At 41.3% G+C, this 19,970-nt stretch overlaps 2 protein-coding genes across 3 annotated transcripts; both read right to left on the reverse strand.

Annotated features, from left to right (window-relative positions):
* On the reverse strand, positions 1 to 6,462 carry LOC118388260 (mitochondrial import inner membrane translocase subunit Tim17-A-like). 2 transcript variants are annotated; one of them, XM_035777121.2, is made up of 6 exons: positions 6,299 to 6,462; positions 4,583 to 4,682; positions 3,747 to 3,810; positions 3,500 to 3,628; positions 994 to 1,104; positions 1 to 862 (listed from the first exon to the last, which is right to left on the reverse strand). In XM_035777121.2, the coding sequence occupies exons 1-6, from the start codon at positions 6,322 to 6,324 to the stop codon at positions 789 to 791; spliced, it is 504 nt and encodes a 167-aa protein (XP_035633014.1). In that variant the 5' UTR covers positions 6,325 to 6,462; the 3' UTR covers positions 1 to 788. The 2 variants fall into 2 exon arrangements, with proteins under 2 accessions (XP_035633014.1, XP_035633015.1); XM_035777122.2 differs by lacking the exon at positions 6,299 to 6,462 and adding an exon at positions 5,419 to 5,776.
* Positions 6,463 to 10,012: 3,550 nt separating this feature from the next.
* lmod1b (leiomodin 1b (smooth muscle)) lies at positions 10,013 to 19,836 on the reverse strand. Its single transcript, XM_035777123.2, has 3 exons — positions 16,388 to 19,836; positions 12,024 to 13,808; positions 10,013 to 11,935 (listed from the first exon to the last, which is right to left on the reverse strand). Exons 1-3 carry the CDS (start codon positions 16,640 to 16,642, stop codon positions 11,909 to 11,911), a joined length of 2,067 nt encoding a protein of 688 aa, XP_035633016.1. The 5' UTR covers positions 16,643 to 19,836; the 3' UTR covers positions 10,013 to 11,908.
* Between the last annotated feature and the right edge of the window lie 134 nt (positions 19,837 to 19,970).

Here is a 19,970-nt window from a genome sequence, read left to right on the forward strand (position 1 = left end):
TTGTATTTGACCAATTTTATTCTTGTGTAATTCAATCTGTCATACAGATACATTGTATCAACCCCTTGCATTGAGTAACTAGTGAGGTTTGTCCTGTTCATCATCCTTCTGTCTCAAACATCATTTGCCAGCAGTAGTTTGTGCCTCTTGGTGTAAATTTATAAAAGCATATAATTATCAACTACAACCAAAAAAGTCACTATAAAACCTAAGATTTCAGGGACAGCATAATGAATTGATTGCCTTTTATACCATTCAATAAAAGCAATTCATAAAATGCCCACTTACATTTTACATTTACAAAATGGCGAGCACAAGCACGGGATATGATGAACAACAAGGCAAATAAGCAAAACATATCAAATGCATGCAGGAAAGCCTATATATACACACATACGAAAAACATTATACAAGTTTGGAAGGGTCCATCTTTGAGTTGATATTGACATAGCCATGGCAGTGCCCTTGGCTCAACATCAGCTCCAGTGTCTGGCACACTTGCAGGGTAGGGTATTACATGCATGTAAGATTGTACAAACCAAACTTTTCCCTCGTCTCCAGTTCAGATATTTTAACCAATGTAGGGTGAACTACGCACAACTGTCAAGACGGAGGATGGTGAAAGGCAAATCTGTACATGGCTCCGGGGGAAGAAAGTGTGAATTTGCCCTTTAGTTCTGACCAAGTCCATAATGTTAGGTGCAATTGCCTATTGTGTAGTATTTTTCCTCCATTTCCCCAGTGTAACTTCAGCAAGGAATTCAAAAAGGCCAAGAGACTGAGACCTCTCACTGGTACTGTCTGTAGTCTCCTCCAAAGGAAGGGGCAGGCATGGGGGCTGGCTCCTCAGCAAACTGGGCACCTGTATAAAGAGGAGAAGAGGTGAGATCAGGGATAATCTATTGAAAAGACAACTGGGCAGTCATTTGAATTTGCTATAAGCCTTCATTGCAGCCCTTTGAATCATCTATAGCATAGCTCAGTGACACTCACCAGTTGGGAACTGTGATGAAGCAAATCTAGTAAGCAGGATCCCAGCACCCTCTATCAACGCCAACAGTATACCTCCCATTGCTGCAGAGCCCACCATGGCCACAGGTCCATCTGAAGAGAACAGTAGAGAAATCAGAAAAACAAACTAGCCTTGACAGTAAACCAAAACACAACATTTACAGTGCACTGTGAAAGTTCCCTTTTTCCACATTTTGTTACGTTACAGCCTGATTCTAAAATGGATTAAATATGTGTCTTCCTCTTATCAATCTACACACAATACTCCATAATGACAAAGTGAATGTTTGCAAATGTATTAAAAACAAAAAACATAAATATTCAGACCATTTGCTATGAGACTTGAAATAGAGCTCTGGTGCATCCCATTGCCATTGATGATCCTTGAGATGTTGCTACAACTTGATTGGACATGATTTGGAAAGGCACACACCGGTCTATATAAGATCCCACAGTTGACAGTGAGGTCGAAGGAATTGTCAGCAGAGCTCCGAGACAGGATTGTTTCGAGGCACAGATCTGGGGAAGGGTACCAAAAAATGTCTGCAGCATAGAAGGATCACAAGAACACAGTGGCCTGCATCATTCTTAAATGGAAGAAGTTTGGAACCACCAAGACGCTTCCTAAAGCTGGCCGCCCACCCAAAGTGAGCAACTGGGGGAGAAGGGCCTTGATCAGGGAGGTGACCAAGAACCCAATGGTCAATGACAGCGCCCCAGAGTTCCTCTGTGGAGATGGGAGAACCTTCCAGAAGGACAACCATCTCTGCAGCACTCCACCAATCAGGCCTTTATGGTAGAGTGGCCAGACAGAAGCCATTCCTCAGTAAAAGGCACGACAGCCCATTTGGAGTTTGCCAAAAGGTACCAAAAGGACTCTCGGACCATGAGAAACCAGATTCTCTGGTCTGATGAAACCAAGATTGAACTCTTTGGCATGAGTGCCAAATGTCACATCTGTAGAAAACCTGGCACCATCCCTACGTTGAAGCATGGTGGTTGCAGCATCATGCTGTGGGGATGTTTTTCAGCGGCAGGGACTGGGAGACTAGTCAGGATCGAGGGAAAGATGAACGGAGCAAAGTACAGAGAGATCCTTAATGAAACCTGCCCCAGAGCGTTCAGGGCCTGACTGGGGTGAAGGTTCTCCTTCCAACAGGACAAAGACCCTAAGCACACAGCCAGTGGCTTCGGAACAAGTCTTTGAATGTTCTTGAATGGCCCAGCCAGAACCCAGACTCGAACATCTCTGGAGACCTGAAAATAGCTGTGCAGTGACGCTCCCCATCCAACCTGACAGAGCTTGAGAGGGTCTGCAGAGAAGAATGGGAGAAACTTCCCTAATACAGGTGTGCCAAGCTTGTAGTATCATTCCCAAGAAGACTCGAGGCTGCAATCGCTGCCAAAGTTGCTTCATAGTACTGAGTAAAAGGTCTGAATACTTATGTAAATGTCATATATTTTTTTTTTAATTAGCATAATTTCCCCAAAACCCGTTTTTTCTTCGTTGTTATAGGGTTGAGTGTAGATTGATGAGGGGAAAAAAATATTCTAAAATGTATTAACAAGGCTGTAATGTAACAATCAAGGAGCCAAAATACTTTCTGAATGCACATTGAGTGAAAAAACACTATGCCTACACAAATGTTCAGAATTGAAATGCACATATTGTGGGTAGTGGGTATTTTTTACAGGGGAATAAGCATGGGAAAATACATAGCTCTGTTAAACAAGGAACAAACGGTGCAAATGTTCTTATAAGATACTGTACGAGTGCGTTTTGTTTTGAGTATGATGTGGGATGGAGAAAAATATGAAGGTCCTTCACAGCAATGCTGTCGCTTGTGGACGTGAAATGACAATTACTAACCAAATGAGTCCCACCATTACGCCGGCGTAAGTCTGTGTGATTAACAGCAGCTGAGCTAGAGCAGTGTTTGGGAGACAAGGGCAGATCCCAAAGCTGGGTCTTTTTAGAAACATTTCTGTAGAGTCTGAATGTTTTGAACCACAAACTATTAAAATCTATCTATGAAAAGAAGAGACATGCTTTGCTCTATGACGCTACACAAGAGTCATTAGAAGGGGTTCATCCACATAAAATATCATATTAGTGTCTATAATACTGTAAAAACTCAGTTGCCATCACAAACTCAAACTCCTACAATTTGTCACTGACTAGTTGGATATTAATTTCCCAGTGAGCAAACAATTTCTGTACTTAAAGCATTCATTTAAATTAATTTTTATCAGGCTTTTGCTTTGACCTTGTTTTTTTTATTGACACTTGTTAGTAAAACTCATGAATGCAATTATTTATGTACAATTGTTTTGTGTTCTACTTGTAGCCCTGGTTGTCCTATAAAGAAAATTGTAAAACACTTAATTGGGAGTCTAAATATAAGTGCTGGACATGCAGATAAATGTAAGTCAGATTAAAGTGATTTTTCTGGGGTCTTGGGACTGATAGGGTTAAATTATCACTCACTTCTTGCTGCGAGGATAGCTCCAGTCATGGCCCCGCTTGTGATGGAGTTCCAGGGGTCCTCTTTCTCCCTTACCTTTACCAACCCACAGTCAATCATGGAGAAGAGTCCTCCCCATACTGCAAAGCTACCTACAATAAAAACAGAATCCACACGGTTTCAGACAGAGAAAGCAACAACGCATTACACTCAGAGAATAAAATAAGGACCAAATATGGCAAATACGTTTCAATTTGAATGTGCACTCACCCCCCAACTGTGGGGCTCTGGTTTTGATGGCAGTCATGCTACCTTTCAATCGGTGGCTCATCCCCTGAGAACAGAAAGAAGATGCATCAAAACTTCTCATTCGTCACACCTCACTTAACCCCTTTTCATGACTCCAATTTCATTCCATTGAACCATTAGAGGTCTCCATTAGCCATGTGTGGCAAATGACAGAAGGCTGCAAATAGAACTAATGTGCAATACCGTTTATGGAAAAATGTGGAACTTAACTCATAAGCGAGAAACAAAATGTCAAATACAAAAGGCACACTTACTGTAAGCAGTTTAGGAACGTTGCACCCGGCTTTATTTTAAGAAACACAGAAAAGTGGAATGGAACAATGGAAATACGAATGCAAGGTGAGAGGATGTGTCGTAGTGCAACAGCCGGGTGCAACTTTGCTAAACTGCACAAAGTATGTATAACTGTTTTACTTGAAACATCCTTTCTCGCTTGTATGAAAGTTCCAAAGATTTCCAAACTGTAACTTCAGCAAGGATTAACAATGTTTCTAAATGTTAAAACAAAGCATTGGGATTGTAGTTCACATGGAGCCAGCTGTCCTCCAAACCATCCATCACCTGAAAACCCAAGACGGGGAACGACTGTATACCACCTTGGGTTCTCCAGAGCCACACCTCACTATGCTCAACTCATTCAGCAAATAGCTCAATTCTTTGTCAAACGAGGGCTGTAATTGACAGGCATTTTCACAAGTTAAAATGTAACTGTTCCTTAAAATTACAAAGGCTGTATCAAACATAGCTGTCAACTTTATTTTGCACATGGGTGAATTTATTTACATGGCTTTACATACTGAAGGTGAATTTCTGAAGCCTTTGACTGCCTGGAAGATCCCTCCTCCAATGGCCCCCATGGTGAAAGCACCTCCACAGTCATCCACAATTCTCCACGGACTGCAAAAACACAGTGTGTTCAATAAACACAGATAACCACACCACAGGTATCTAACAGTTTTTCCTCAGGGTCATGGGTGCATTTAACTTTGATGCAACCAATGTAGTTTTTACATTGTGCTGGAGAGTCCAGCACAGTGTAAAACTCAGAATAAAAAAAAAACAACTATTGGATCAAAGCTAGCGTGCATTTAAAATGCATGAAAAACGTTTTGATTGCCACACTGAGTAGATACCGGTAGGCTAACCATAGATACATACTGCTTTACTCATCTCATATGTATATACTGTATTCTATTATATTCAGTCAATACCACTCCGACATTGCTCGTCCTAATATTTAAATATTCTTAATTCCACTTTTACTTTTTAGATTTGTGTATTGTTAGATACTACTGCATGGTTGGAGCGATGAACACAAGCATTTTTCTACACCCGCAATAACATCTGCTAAATATGTTCATGTGACCAATACATTTGAATTAGCTAATGTAGTTGCTTGAAACGTAGCTTTTGAATTAGCTAATGTAGTTGCTTGAAACGTAGCTAAGCTGTGCTAGCAGCACATAAACTACTAAATTGCTAGCTAGCCCTTACAATTTCTAGCTAGCATAATCACCTTTTTTCAGCTTTAACTATGCAAGTCAGTTATGAACAAATTCTTATTTACAATGACAGCCTACCGGGGAACAGTGGGTTAACTGCCTTGTTCAGGGGCAGAACGACATATTTTTACCTTGTCAGCTCGGGGATTCAATCCAGCAACCTTTCAGTTACTGGCCCAACGCTTTAACCACTAGGCTACCTTAGTGAGATAGCTAGTTAGATACTATTATACTTAATATTGTAATGAAACCGTCTTTCAAAGAGCGCGTCCTCGCGCTAGCTTGCGACTCTACGTGTTACAGGAACGCGCTCACCGTCCAAGCACGCGCACTGTCGTGGATGCAAGGTCCGATCACTTCTGACACCAATGTAATGAAACAAGCAGGGAGCAGGTCTCGAACCCTCGACCTTCTAGCCCAGCGCGCTATCGACTGTGTCGCAAAAGCCTGCTCGAACGGCAGAGTCGATTTCCGCGCTTTTAAACCCAGGGTCGTTACAATATTATATATTAATGTATTAGGTAGCTATGCTTTCTCATGTGGATGGAGCATGCAGACATTTCATCACACACTATGAAATGATTGAGCAACCACAATCCATAGTTAGCAGGCTAGTAACGGAGCAGGGCTAGCTAGTTACTTATCAACCGTGAACTTGGGAAATATCTAATCCGACTAATTGGTGAAGTGTGAATCACAAAACGTATGCGTGAAATTATACGAGTTTAACGTCGTTACCACCAACAACGTTTAAACGCTCAACAAGGTCATTGAAGAGTGCTTCCCAACAACGAACATGGCTTGCTTGCTAGCTGCGTTAGCTAGATAACTCATTTAATTAGCTAGCATCGTTAGCTTAGCTGAATATCTTCGGATTTGGGGTTTAAAATATTCGTTTTGATGAACGATATATTGATTGTATATTTTAACAGGTTATATATGTTAGGACACCATAATAACAAGACCGGTAAAGCTGTCTTGCACTTTAGCTAGCTAGCTACCAAGACTCACCACGGCTCCCGTGCGTATTCCTCCATTTTGTTATTTCAATGGGCCGCCAATCGTCACTAGTTACCACAGTCTCAAACCCCGCCCATTTCTACCATTTCTCTTCATAAAATGGGATTTTTAACCCTAACCTTAACCTCACTACTAACCTTATGCCTAACCCTAACCTTAAATTAAAACCAAAAAATAAATGTTTTACTATATAGCCACTCTTGACTTTGTGTCTGTGCTTGTTTCCCCTGATGTAACTGCCAACAACAACCGGAGAAACGACTACGTCATCACTAAATAAATAATGTAGCTATTGCATTATTACATTTTAATTTAATATTTTATCACAGAGTTTATAAACCCAGAAGCGCAGCATCGCAAAACTTCCAGGTACGCTTGGGAAGCAGACTAAGCAGGGGTTTGAGAAGTCACTGGCCTGTTCCGTTCAAACCCGTGATGTATCATGAGTAAATTGTGACTGACTGATCTACAAATAATAATGAGTCGTTATTTATGATGCAAGGTGATTTGTAGATCAGTCAGTCGTCACCTGCACTCTCGGCTGCAATGTCAAACAAGGCGAATCAGAGAATTGAAAAATGATTCCCAGTTGTTAATTTTCTTAAAATCTAAAAAATGCACAACTAAGATTTGAGACAATGTCTTACGTAGTTTAACATATTATTACTCCAATAACGCTCAGCGCCACAGTGCCCACGAAGCTCATCACAAAACTAAGGATCCTGGGACTTAGCACCTCCCTCTATAACTGGATCCTGGATTTCCTGACGGGCCGCCCCCAGGTAGTAAGAGTAGGCAACAACACGTCTGCCACATTGATCCTCAACACTGGGGCACCTCAGGGGTGTGTACTTAGCCCCCTCCTGTACTCCCTGTACACCCACGACTGTGTGGCCAAACACGACTCCAAAACTATCATTAAGTTTGCTGACAACGCCTTGAAATGTAAATTGGATTCCTCCCTGCCAGTTGCAATGTGGCTATCGGAAGTTAATAGTTGTATCCCACTGGAGAAAATCACTTACTGCATGAGGAATAAGTTAAAGACATTTTACAGAATTTGGAAACCTTTGATTGACTATATGGAGAATCTCCCCCCACATCACATTGATTGAATCTATATATAATCCTCACATAATGTTTCACACGTAATGTATAATATGTAGCCTACGGCAGGTGACCATATGATCCAATGTCTCATTATTATTATTTTTTATTGTATGTTTGTATATACAATTATCTTTTTTTAAATTTATTTTACGCTCGCCTGTTACTGTTACTTTGTCCTATCGTTGTCTAATATCTTTTCACTTTTGTTTTGAATGTTCCTTGGTGCCCACATCACCAATTAACTATCATGGTCCAAACACACCAAGACAGTCGTGAAGAGGGCAAGACAAAACCTTTTCCCCCTCAGGAAACTGAAAAGGTCCCCAGATCCTCAAAAAGTTCTACAGCTGCACCATGGGGAGCATCCTGACCAGTTGCATCACCGCCTGGTATGGTAACTGCTAAGGCGCTACAGAGGGTAGTTTGTATGGCCCACCATAAAATTGTCAGAGACTCCAGTCACCCAAGTTATAGAGTGTTTTCTCTGCTACCACACTGCAAGCAGTACCGGAGCGCCAAGTCTAGGACCAAAGGCTCCTTAACAGCTTCTACCCCCAAGCCATAAGACTGCTGAACAATTAATCAAATGCCCCCTCTCCATTTGTTTTGAACTCTGCTGCTATTCGCTGTTTATTATCTATGCATTGTCACTTCACCCCTACCTACATGTACAAATTACAAATTACCTCAACTACACTGACTCGGTACCGGTACCCCCTGTATACAGCCTCGTTATTGTTATGTTATTTTGTTAATTTTAATTATATATTTTTTTATATTTTTTTAAAACTTTGGTTTATTTGGTAAATATTTTCTTAAATTCTTCTTGAACTGCACTGTTGGTTAAGGGCTTGTAAGTGAGCATTTCACAGTAAGGTCTACACTTGTTGTATTTGGTGACAAATAACGTTTGATTTGATTTGATTTGATCTTGTGAACGTGACAAACTGGCACGTTTACATTTTTCATAAAAAACAACTTTATATAGAAGGAGTGCCTTTGATTTGCGCAGTTCGGCGCGGAACAACCATTAGACCCTTTTTATAGGGCTTGTTCGACATTGCAGCCGACAGTGCAGGTGGCTGACTGATCTGTAAATTACCTTGCGTCATAAATAACTACTTATTAATATTTGTAGATCATTCAGTCAGTCACAATTTACCCGAGATACATTACGGATTTTATGCTCTCGAACACGGCCACAGTCTATGGATAGATAGATACATATTTCTGCGCATGAGCTTAGCTAGCCAACGTGTCGTCGCCATGATATCGCTATCGGGGATTTCAATTGGAGAAGCAGTTTCTAGCTTCATACTGTACTGTCTGTAGTTTTATCTTGGTCGATAACTCTTCACTAAAATAGAAAGCCAAGACAAACTGGGCCCTAATTATGGTCAGAAAAAACTCTTGGCCCTTTAAGATTTTGATTGATTTCCTGAAAACTAGTTTGTCATCGAGCTGTCCAAAGACTATTTTTGGTTAAAGACTCCCCAAAGACCAAACTCTTTCTTTATAATCTAATTTAATTTATTAGTGCCCCAAGTTTTTCCTGAGCATGTGACCTGACCAGGAAAAAACAGTAAAATCACATCAAAGACTCTAGGCCTACAGGTCAATCTGGAGCGGCATATAGCCTAGTGGTTAAGAGCAGTCAAAAAAGGTTGCTGGTTCAAATCCCCGGGACGACTAGGTGAACAATCTGTCAACATGCCCTTGAGCAAGGCTCTATTCACTCTGGATAAGAGCATCTGCTAAAATGTCAATCTTGTCAGATCATATGGGAAAAACTCATGGCCCAAGTTTTAAAGTGTAATTACACAAGCTGATCATTTCAGGAATAGCCCACTGTTTGGGCTATTACACACGCTGATAATTTTCAGATTCCTTCCTACCCCACTCCCCATCAGACCAGCGTTCATGGGGAGAGCCAGACAGACCGCTGGCCCACTTCCCATTACTAGGAACGAGAAAGGAATGAATCACAGTGCAACTCCTCATTGAGAAATGACCAAATATAGGCATTTCATGGATGCAGAGGTTTAGGCCAGGCAGTCGAGATGTAAACTGACCTGTTGCTATCCCTCTCAACCCCAAGTGCACTGGCCGGGAGAGAGCAATGCTTTTCCACTGCCTTGAACATGATGTCCTTAAAGGAGCCATCTCACAACTTCTCATATATTGTCAGAACTAGTAGTAGTGCTCTACTTGGACTGAAATAGGTGCCGGTACTCCTTTGGGATGCCGCTACTATTAATATTTAGGCACTTTTGAGCTAATATTCTATAAGAGGTGCAGGAGCTCTAGCAGTAGAAACATTGAGGTGCCGGTACTCCACTTGAGTGAGCTCCCACTCAAGTCAAGCACTGGTAGTAGACAGTCCCCTCTCTTTTGTTGGTTGTGTGAAGGACATGATCTTGTGGGTGAGAACTTGTAGAGTGTACTGTACTGTACTCTCCAACTAAAGTTCACATTCCATTTAGTCTTGTCCGCCAGCCATGTGTACAGAAATGGAAATCATATTGACATTACAGTATACACACGACAGTGCATTAGATCATTAGCTTTCTGTTCCCAAGGAACACTTCAGTGCTCTCTGTGTGTGTACGCAAACATTTTATTAGGATCCATTTGACATTGTATACTCAGGCATGACACACCGAATGCTCCAGTCGGTCACAAAGCTTCAAAATCATTGCAGGTTACAGGGCTCTACCAAGACAACATATCTTATATAGATGCTGGAAATTATTCCTGATTCTGTCAACCAAGCAATAGACAGACATAGCCTACTGAATACTTCTCAAGCAGAAGAAATTGTATAAAGATTTTTTTTTAAATGGGAATGTCCCCCTGAAAGGAAAATATTTTTTAATAGAAGTTTAACATTTAAACAAAATACAGTAAAAGTATCCCTCGCATTTTCTTTATCAGTACTGTACTATCAAATAATGGATAGATATTACCTCATCTGGTATCTTGTTGTTAGACAAAGTATTTTTACCTCTATTCTTGTTGTACTTCATTGCAAAGTTGTTAAAATAAAGTTGATTATATTACACTTTCAATTGCAAACATATAAGTACATTTTATTAAAGGTACACAAGCTCTGTAAGTAAAGTTAGTGAAGTCCAATATGACAGAGAAACCACATTATGCATACAAATAATCAATAGTCACTTTTAGAGCAGCGAGACACTCTGTACAACATCACATCCAATTTTAAAGTTATTTTATTTATTATTATTTTGTATTTTATTTAACTTTTTATTTAACTTTTTATTTAACTAGGTAAGTCGGTTAAGAACACATTCTGATTTACAATGACGGCCTACCCCGGCCAAATCCTCCCCTAACCAGGACGACGCTGGGCCAATTGTGCGCCGACCTATGGGACTCCCGATCACGGCCGGTTGTGATACAGCCCGGGATCGAACCAGGGTCTGTAGTGACACCTCTAGCACTGAGATGCAGTGCCTTAGACCGCTGCACCACTCGGGAGCTAGTATTGCATAGCTCAACAAGGCTGCTCTGACATGTTAGTGTCGGTTTTTTTCTTCTGTTAGAATTATAATTTTTTGCACTTTAAGCAAAATGTATGAAAATAGCTTTATACATAACGTTATTACTAAAAGGGCGACCATTCTTACATCCAAAGAAGACTGAACTTCCTTACTGAATCGTTCAAAGAAGACTGAACTTCATGCTGAATCGTTCAAAGAAGACTGAACTTCCTTACTGAATCGTTCAGACTGAACTTCATACTGAATCGTTCAAAGAAGACTGGGATTATAGGTTGCTTTTTATGTGAAAACTTTGCCTGAGATGTCAGTCTTGAGATTTGGCAACGACACACATTACAAACCACCTCTCTCCTCCCCCTGTGAATTGTTGAAGTCTAACCCCATTTTAATTCCCTGATAATATACCATGGAGAATCAGCAGTTTTGGCAAAATTATATGTCACAAGCCACGAGGTGATTCCCTCCACAAATAAATAAACTGTCAAATTACAGTCCAATTTTTCAATGAATGTTAAAGTAGATTTGTATAGAATTTACAGAAAACTGTTTGACCTGCTTTTCAGTTACCACTCCCCCACATTATACTGTACACGTCATGCCACATATGCTTGTCCACATACCATATGAACTTCTTCATAATCTAGTGCAAATAACAGGCAAAGTATCAACACAGACAAAGGCAGACAAATAGGACCTCAGGGCACGTCCTGCTGAAAAACTCCCTCCACAGGGTCCCTGCGGTCCAGTGTATAGCTTAGAGAGAACTCACGGCACAGTGGAAGCCGTGCACCCAATAGAAATCATCTGTTCATTCTCTGCTTGCCTGCCTTATCAACCTCACAGCACAGTGGTCAGACTGTGTGTCTATCTATGCATGGGATGTGTAGGAGTTTTGATCCACGCTCAAGACCACCTGTGAGATCTATGTCCTTCCTATTTCTTGGGTTATGGTCTCGATTCCAGAGGACTACTGCAACAGCTTTGGTACCGCAACCTGTAGGAAGAGAGGGGATGGTATATGGATATAAATGTGTTACAACTCTTTCTATGTCTATCAGCTATTTATCCGTGCCCCACCTTACCTTCTTCAGTTTCTTCATATTGGCATTCCTAATGGAGTCCAGCAGTTGGTCCCTGGAGTTAACACCGGCTTTATTGGCCTTATCATCCATCTTCCTCTGTGATGCAGGCGTCAGGGAGTTGCGCAGGGAGTCTATGTCCAGCATGGGCGGTGGAGGTGGGGGTGGTCCTCCAGGAGGAGGGGGTGGAGGAGGTCCCCCTCCTCGTCCTCTTTTAGGAGTCAACTTCGGCGATGGCATTGGTGAGGGATGTGGGGAGGGTGTAGGGGAAGCCTTGGGGGAACCCCGGAGGAATCCTCCAGCAGTTTTGGGGACCTCCAGCGCCCCTTTCTTCTCACCATTGGCCTGGGCCAGCTTCTGCTCCTGTAGGCGCCGCTGTCGCTGCTTGTCCATGTTACGGCTCAGGATGTTGGTCATGGTCATGCGTGGGCCGGCAAGCTCAAAGCCATAGCCCAGCTTCAGGAGGGTGGTGTTGTCTTTCAATATCTTGGTCATTTCCATTTCTGTCTTGCCCCCACAGATGTGCCTCTGGTTGTGGAAGCGCAGCTCAGTGAGTGTAGTGTTTTTCTGCAAGGCCTGGATCAGGGACATTATACCCTTGGGGGTGAGAAGGTTTGAGTCCAGGTTGATGCTTGTGATGGACGTGTTGCTGCGCAAGGTGCCAGCGATGGCGTAGGCCACATGGTCATCAGCACGGCAGTTGGCCAAGGCGAATGTCTTAATGTGGGTGTTTTTATTCAAGGCCTCTGCAAACTGGATGAGTGTTTTAGCCTTGATGACCTCAGAGTTGTTGACGTTGAGCTCGGTCATGGTGGGGTCGTTGCTGCGAACCTGCTCTATGAGGTCATCGAACATGCTGGAGTCCTCGTCTTCTTCCTCCTCTACTTTGGGCTTGCTAGGTGTGCTCTTGTTCGCCACACAGTTCCCACGTTGTTCATCACCCTTGATGGATTTTAGTCCTTCATTCAAATCTTTTCCCTTTTTCTCTTCTGTTTCCTTATCTGTGACACTCCTATCTTTCGCTTTCATACTGTCCTTACGTTTTAACACCATGTCTTTCTCATTATCCTTACCATCTTCTTTCACTTTCTCCTTAGGATCTTCCTTCTCACTTCCGCTCTCCTCTTCTTTTGGTGACTTTTGACGCTCAAGTTTCAAGTCAAACTTGTCTTTATTGGGCTTGTCTTTCTCTTCCACTCTGGATTTCTTATCTTCTGGTTTACTCTCTTCAATGTGACTTTGCTTTTCCACCAACTTTGACACAAGTCCCCTTGTCTTGTTTTCACCTCTTTTCCTACTCTCCTCCTTTCTTTCTTTCTCCTTGATCTCCTCTTTTTCCTTTTTCTCCTGTAACTTAGAGATCATTTCTTTTGTCTTATTACTGGTGCTCAATCTATTGTCTCTTTTCTCCTTAAGCTTGCTATCCTCATTTTTATCTCTTTCTTTGGCATCCTCTTTCTCTACAATGTCCCTACTCTCCCCTCTCCCGAATCTGTCTCTAGTTGTATCTTTCACGTCAGTGTCGCTACTCTCAACTCTTTTGAAGCTTTCTCTAGGGGTCTCTTTCACATCTTTTTCTTTGCTCTCCTCTCTCCTGTATCTACTGGACAGGCTGGCTCTGTCCTCTTTAGTACAGTCCGGGCCTTTGTTATTTCTCTCCACCATCTTGTTCTCTCGTTCAGTGGAGATACTTGATTGCCTCCTGATCCCTCCTCCTTCCTTCCCCTCCTGACTCAGGCCCATCTTCCTCAGGTACTCTTGTTTCCGGCTCTCCTTCTTGGGTTCTCCCTGCAGGAGAAGAAACATTACATAGGAATGTTTCCACAGTGAAGTGAATCTGAATACTATACTGTACACATTGACGAGACTTTCAAGAATCCACACAACAATTCAAACAGTAATATACTGAAAAAAAATATAAACACAACATTAAAGTGTTGGTCCCATGTTTCATGAGCAGAAATAAAATATCCCAGAAATGTTCCATATGCACAAAAAGGGTATTTCTCTAACACTTGGAGAACAAATGTGTTTACATCCCTGTTAGTGAGCATTTCCTCTTTGCCAAGATAATCCATCCACCTGACAGGTGTGGCATATCAAGAAGCTGATTAAATAGCATGATCATTACACAGGTGCACCTTTTGCTGGGGCCAATAAAAAGCCACAAAAAAATGTGCAGTTTTGTCACACAACACAATGCCACAGATGTCTCAAGTTGAGGGAGAGTGCATTTGGCATGTTGACTACAGGAATGTCCACCAGAGCTGTTGCCAAATAATTGTATGTTAATAAGCCGCCTCCAACGTCATTTTAGTGGAATTGGCAGTAAGTCCAACCGACCTCATAACCGCAGACCACATGTATGGCGTCGTGTGGACGAGTGGTTTGCTGATGTCAACATTGTGAACAGAGTGCCCCATGGTGGCGGTGGGTTATGCTATGGGCAGGCATAAGCTATGGACAATGAATACAATTGCATTTTATCAATGGTCTTGAGGCACTGCCCCATGTCGCAAGGATCTGTACACAATTCCTGGAAGCTGTCACAGTTCTTCCATGGCCTGCATACTCACCAGACATGTCACCCATTGAGCATGTTTGGGATGCTCTGGATTGACATGTACGACAGCGTGTTCCTGTTCCTGGCAATATCCAACAACTTTTGCACAGCCATTGAAGAGGAATTTGACAACATTCTACAGGCCACGATCAACAGGCTGATCAACTCTATGCGAAGGAGATGTCGCATTGCATGAGGCAAATGGTGGTCACTGGTGGACACTGACTGGTTTTCTGATCTACGCCCCTACCTTCTTTTTAAAGGATTCTGTGACCAACATATGCATATCTGTATACCCAGTCATGTGAAATCCATAGATTAGGGCCTAATGATTTTATTTCAATTGACCGATTTCCTGCTATGAACTATTACTCAGTACATTTTTCTTAATTGTTGCATGTTGCATTTATATTTTTGTTCAGTAGTTTTCTACGGTATCATCCAATTTGAATCCAGATATTGTGTTTAATGTGTATTTAATTTGTCAATGTGCCTCGCCTGTTATGGTCATCTCTGCATGGCCACCATTCTATGATGTCAACTAGCAACAGCCCTATTAAGATGATTAATCACAGGCCTGTCCTCCAGCTCCAAATCCAAATCAGTCTGTATCCTTGATTATGTAACCCTGTAACCCTTTGTTTACCAATGATTACACAAAAACATGCATTTGCTCATTCATATTCTCTAAAAATATTAAATATTAAAATGAGTCTTGGTAATACCAATCTAGTTTTATTTCAAAGTTATTTATGAAGAATAACATATTGGCTCCCTGAGAGCACAGTATGACAAACTATGATATAATCCCACAGCATGTAATGTAAACTTGACATTATATACCATGTGTTTACAGTGTGCATGGGGGAGCCTTTTTATAGTGCAGAAATACATTTGCAGAGCAGCTAAGTGTTTGATTTGTGAGCCTTGCTCCGTCTGTTTTGCTGTACAAGGCTGTGGCCCTGGCAGATGTGTCCTTAAAAGGCGGTAAGGAACAATCAACCAAGGAATTCCATCAGGCCGGAATTAATAAGCTCCACAGGGCCCAGGCTCCATCGTCTAAAGTGCCTTTTTTTAAACACTTCCAACGGCTACCTCACGGCTTGGTTTCCCCCTACCTGGTGGGCCCTATGTCAAAAAGCTGTCACTTACAAAAACAACAAATATTTGACCTATAAACTACAAAGCTTCTACAATCTGACATCTCTGTATCTATAAGCATTTCCTCTGTTTACCAAAGGAGACTTGAGCGAAGAATGTGAAAGCCTCTTAGGGGTATACAATAATGTTTTTTCTGGCATTAGAACTAGCAGCAGTGGAGCATGATTTATGTGGAGCATGAGCTGTTGGAATCTTTTCCAAGGTCCCGTTGGCAGGGGAATAAATGTCAGAAGTATCATCAAAATACCTGTTCAAGAAACACTAACCTAAATTAACTATTAGACATTTATGAATTGTAATTTATTTCTCTGGCTTCCAAAAGCCAGTCCTATTAACCAGAATGTGTTTTATTATAGTATAACAGTTATGTGAAACGGGTGGAGCTGATGTGAGGGGGTTGAAAGTAGTCCCGATCTGAAAGGATGTGATCAACTTCCACCACTATCGGTTTTGTCAACATCGCTGAGATTAAACAGATTTATCAGTTAAGGGATAAACCAGGTAGATTAACATAGGAAAAACACCTAAAGTGACAGATGGTGTAGTAAAGCATCTCAGAAGGCCGACTTTAGACCATCTCAGTCTCACACATAATACACATTAACTGTGGAGGTTCCACTGACTTGATGTTCAGTTATCATACCTCAATAGACTGTTCCCTTTGGCTGAGCTTCCCTGGACGCTCTCGGCTGTCCAGCTTAGCATCCCGGTCCCGGACAGCGTTAGTGGCAGGCTGTTCTATTCCCTCGTTAGGATACAGGTCCGGTATCACCAACACCTCCTTCTCCAGCTCCTCCATCTCCTCAGGGGACAGGTTGGACAGCAGGTTGTCCAGATCAGGGTCCTCGCTCACCTGCCGCCCCGTTCGTGTCAGTCCCCTAACCTTCCTCCTGGACATGGTTACCTCTGGCTGGAGAACACTCAAAGAAAAGACCCTCGGAGCAGAACAGATGTAAAGGGTTTGTAGCCTACGAGTTGTATGGTATCTCCTTTAGAATATTGTTCTTTCCTAGTGTAAGAGCCTGCAGAATATCGGCCATGGGCCGGAGGTGGTGTCTCTCTCACTGAGACGCCACCAGAGGCATCAATTTTGGTGCTAAGAGGGAGGACTAGAGACTCAGCTTGCAGTCAGGTACCAGTATGGAGTGTTAGCCTATCATGAAAGTTGGTGTGTGAGGCTGGGACATTCTTTGAAATCCTGTGAAACTGCATGTCCATATTTAGTATAGGGTACATAGTCCTTTAAAGGCAAAGGGAAGGGCGGCGGTTTACAGAAATGCCAAAGCATAGTATAACACAGAGCTACTTCCTCTTTCATGATTACAGCATTACTTCAATAGGGTTCGGTGTTCAATCAACACAGACTTCATAAAAACAAACTTGTAAAGTTGAATTTGTATTATAAGATGTGTCCATGCTATTGAGGTGTTTTATTACATAGTTTCACGAGATAACTACTAACGAGCTAATGACTACAAAAACACATGAAACATTGTTCCAACATGAAGTCTAACACTGTGCTGAAATACTGTACATTCAAAAATCGCACTATGAACTAAAAGAAGAGGGATATTTCACTTGGTGGAAAAGTAACAAATTGAGGACATCTACTGGTCAAAATAGTGAACATCCATCAGGGTAGCCTAGTGGTTAGAGTGTTGGACTAGTAACCGGGTTGCAAGTTCAAATCCCTGAGCTGACAAGGTACACATCTGTCATTCTGCCCCTGAACAAGCAGTTAACCCACTGTTCCTACGCCGTCATTGAAGATAAGAATTTGTTCTTAACTGACTTGCCTAGTAAAATAAATAAAATATCATGACCCCTTTCATACATTCAGTGATAGATTGACTTAACATCAGTGGCAACCTGTAATTCAGGGCAGGGGCTGCCCCACCTTTTTATCTTAAAAGAAAAACAAATAAAATGTGTTGCATGTTATTTTGGCATTAATACATGTCACACATCAGTATGCAAACAGTGTAAAAAGATAAATAATAATAGACTTAATAAAGCTGCATACAAACATGGTCTCTTATTTTGCTTTCTTGAGTAAGGCAGCTCAAAATGTAGGTGTTTCAGTCTAGCTGTGCTTTCTATGGTTGTGGAGCAACCAGCGGAAAATATGGAGCGTAAGGGTTGGTAATGTTCTCTAGTTGCACCGTGATTGGCTCAGTGTTCTGTCACTCATGAGGATACTACGTCACCACCAAATCTAAGGATAGAGCTCGAAAATTCAAGACCCTTGGATGCTGCCATAGAGTCAAATTAGAAAGTGCCCATCCAAGAAGGCTCAAGGTCATTGGCCACAGATACAATGACGTAAAATCACGTTATATCTACAGTAGCTTTGATTGGACTGATTGGACTGATCATGTCAACATCATACTCAGCTAGCAGTCATCATGAATCAAGTCGACAATCTACTGGCAAATCATTTTAAATCGTTGTCATATGAAGAGAAATAACTAACAGAAAATATACATAAAACATATTGGTGCTCATCGGCCATTAACATTACACAACAAGTTGGAAATCACAAATTCAACAATGAGTTTGGAAGGAATCAGTGGCTAACTGCAAGCATTGCAAAGCAATCACTAGCCTGCTATTCAGTGGAGTGGGTATGTGGTCTAAGGGTCTCTTTTCCAAGCTTCAAAGGATAAACATTCAACATTGGCCATGCTGTCAATCCAACATGACTTCTGCCGCGTTCTTAACAACTGGAAACTCGGAATTCTGACTTCCAGACAACTGGGAACTCTGGGGAAAAAACGAGATCCAACTGGGAAAATATGTTTTGAGCAGTCATCCAACTAGGAATTGTAAGTCGGGAACTGAGATCTCTTTCTAGAGCTCCGACCTGAAGATCACTGAATTCATCATGATTCGACCTCAATTTTTTTCCAAGTTACCAGTTGTCTTGAAAGCACCATAAATCCAGAGAATGCCAGACTTTGATGACAAAATTAGCCCACGAAGGACCGCCGCGCTACTTTCCTGTTCAAGTGAGCACAGCACAAGGTGAGTCCAAAAATGTATTTTATGCTGCTGATGATGTAATATGCCAAATGATGTAATATGTAATATGCCAAGGAAATAGTATTACTTTCTTAGCTACAGTATACTTAAGTTTATGTTGTGTAGTAAGATGTTAGTAGCCCATGTGCCTCACCCTAATAATTTGGTCCCTTTTCGCCCCTCTTAATTTCACCTACTGATCTGACTTGGTGGTGCACATGTAGCCTATAGTCTGTTTTAGAGAAATGTACTCATATATTTTAAGAGCTTTCATTGCCTGCTTATATGCCCCCTTTATTTATCCTGCGGTTCTGACTTGGTGTACAGGGAGAACACTGTAAGAACGGCCCATGTTCTGAATTCTGTCGCTGTACATTTCAAAAGTGCTGAACAAATAGTTATATTGAATACATTCGTCCTCGCTCATTAATGTCTCATTAATGTCAAAATGACGCATTTCCTCTTATCCATCGTCATCTCCTTATGTCATAGTTTGTACATCTCAATTGTCAGGCCACATTTGTTTAAGCAAGTCAGCCATGTTTTTTTTTAAACGCAGTAAATGAGGCTGAATGAAGCTTTTCACTGCCAGCGTTTCACTGCCGTCATTGTAAATAAGAATTTGTTCGTAACTGACTTGCTTAGTTAAATAAAAATGATATTTTTTTTAAATGTAGGCCCTAACAGTTTGTGGTCACCGTTATAGTGCAATTAATGTATTGTTGAGCGTTGTGGCTTTGCTGGCATGATAATTTGTAAAAAATAAAATAAAAAATAAAAAAAGTATCTTGCCCTACCAAGATTTATATTCTAAAAACGCCCCTGCTTAACATACTAACTTTTCTGCCTTCCGATCAGATTCAGAAACCACCTTGAGGGCATCATCAACAAAACCTAATAAACTCAAGTTTCACACAATCAAGGTAATGATATTATTGATTCCAAGGCAAAATCAAAAAAGTTATTTTTTAACTATGGGTATTTGAAATGCAATTAAAGACAGCTATTACAGCATTTTACATTCTGAAGTTAGAATTTATGTTATTAGAAAAAAACAGCAAAATCCATTAAACCACCAACAAGTAATATCTGGTAACTGTTCTACTAGTAACAGATTTGATTTACACGCTGGTAAAAATGTTAAATGTACACAATAAAATAAGTGCATTCATTAAGCAAACCCATCAGCAAACCCAGTAGAAAGT

This window comes from Oncorhynchus keta, chromosome 10 (assembly GCF_023373465.1).
Source record: "Oncorhynchus keta strain PuntledgeMale-10-30-2019 chromosome 10, Oket_V2, whole genome shotgun sequence".
NCBI lineage: Eukaryota > Metazoa > Chordata > Actinopteri > Salmoniformes > Salmonidae > Oncorhynchus > Oncorhynchus keta.

Excerpts from the sequence above, each read along its gene's own strand:
- LOC118388260 (XM_035777121.2), bottom strand. The coding sequence starts at position 6,324 with ATGGAGGAATACGCACGGGAGCCGTG. Across the intron at positions 3,629-3,746 it reads CAGAGCCCCACAGTTGGGGG|GTAGCTTTGCAGTATGGGGA; the intron begins GTGAGTGCACAT and ends TTTTTATTGTAG. Across the intron at positions 863-993 it reads TTCATCACAGTTCCCAACTG|GTGCCCAGTTTGCTGAGGAG; the intron begins GTGAGTGTCACT and ends CTCTTTATACAG.
- lmod1b (XM_035777123.2), bottom strand. The coding sequence starts at position 16,642 with ATGTCCAGGAGGAAGGTTAGGGGACTGACACGAACGGGGCGGCAGGTG. Across the intron at positions 13,809-16,387 it reads AAAGGGAACAGTCTATTGAG|GGAGAACCCAAGAAGGAGAG; the intron begins GTATGATAACTG and ends CTTCTCCTGCAG. Across the intron at positions 11,936-12,023 it reads ATATGAAGAAACTGAAGAAG|GTTGCGGTACCAAAGCTGTT; the intron begins GTAAGGTGGGGC and ends CTCTTCCTACAG.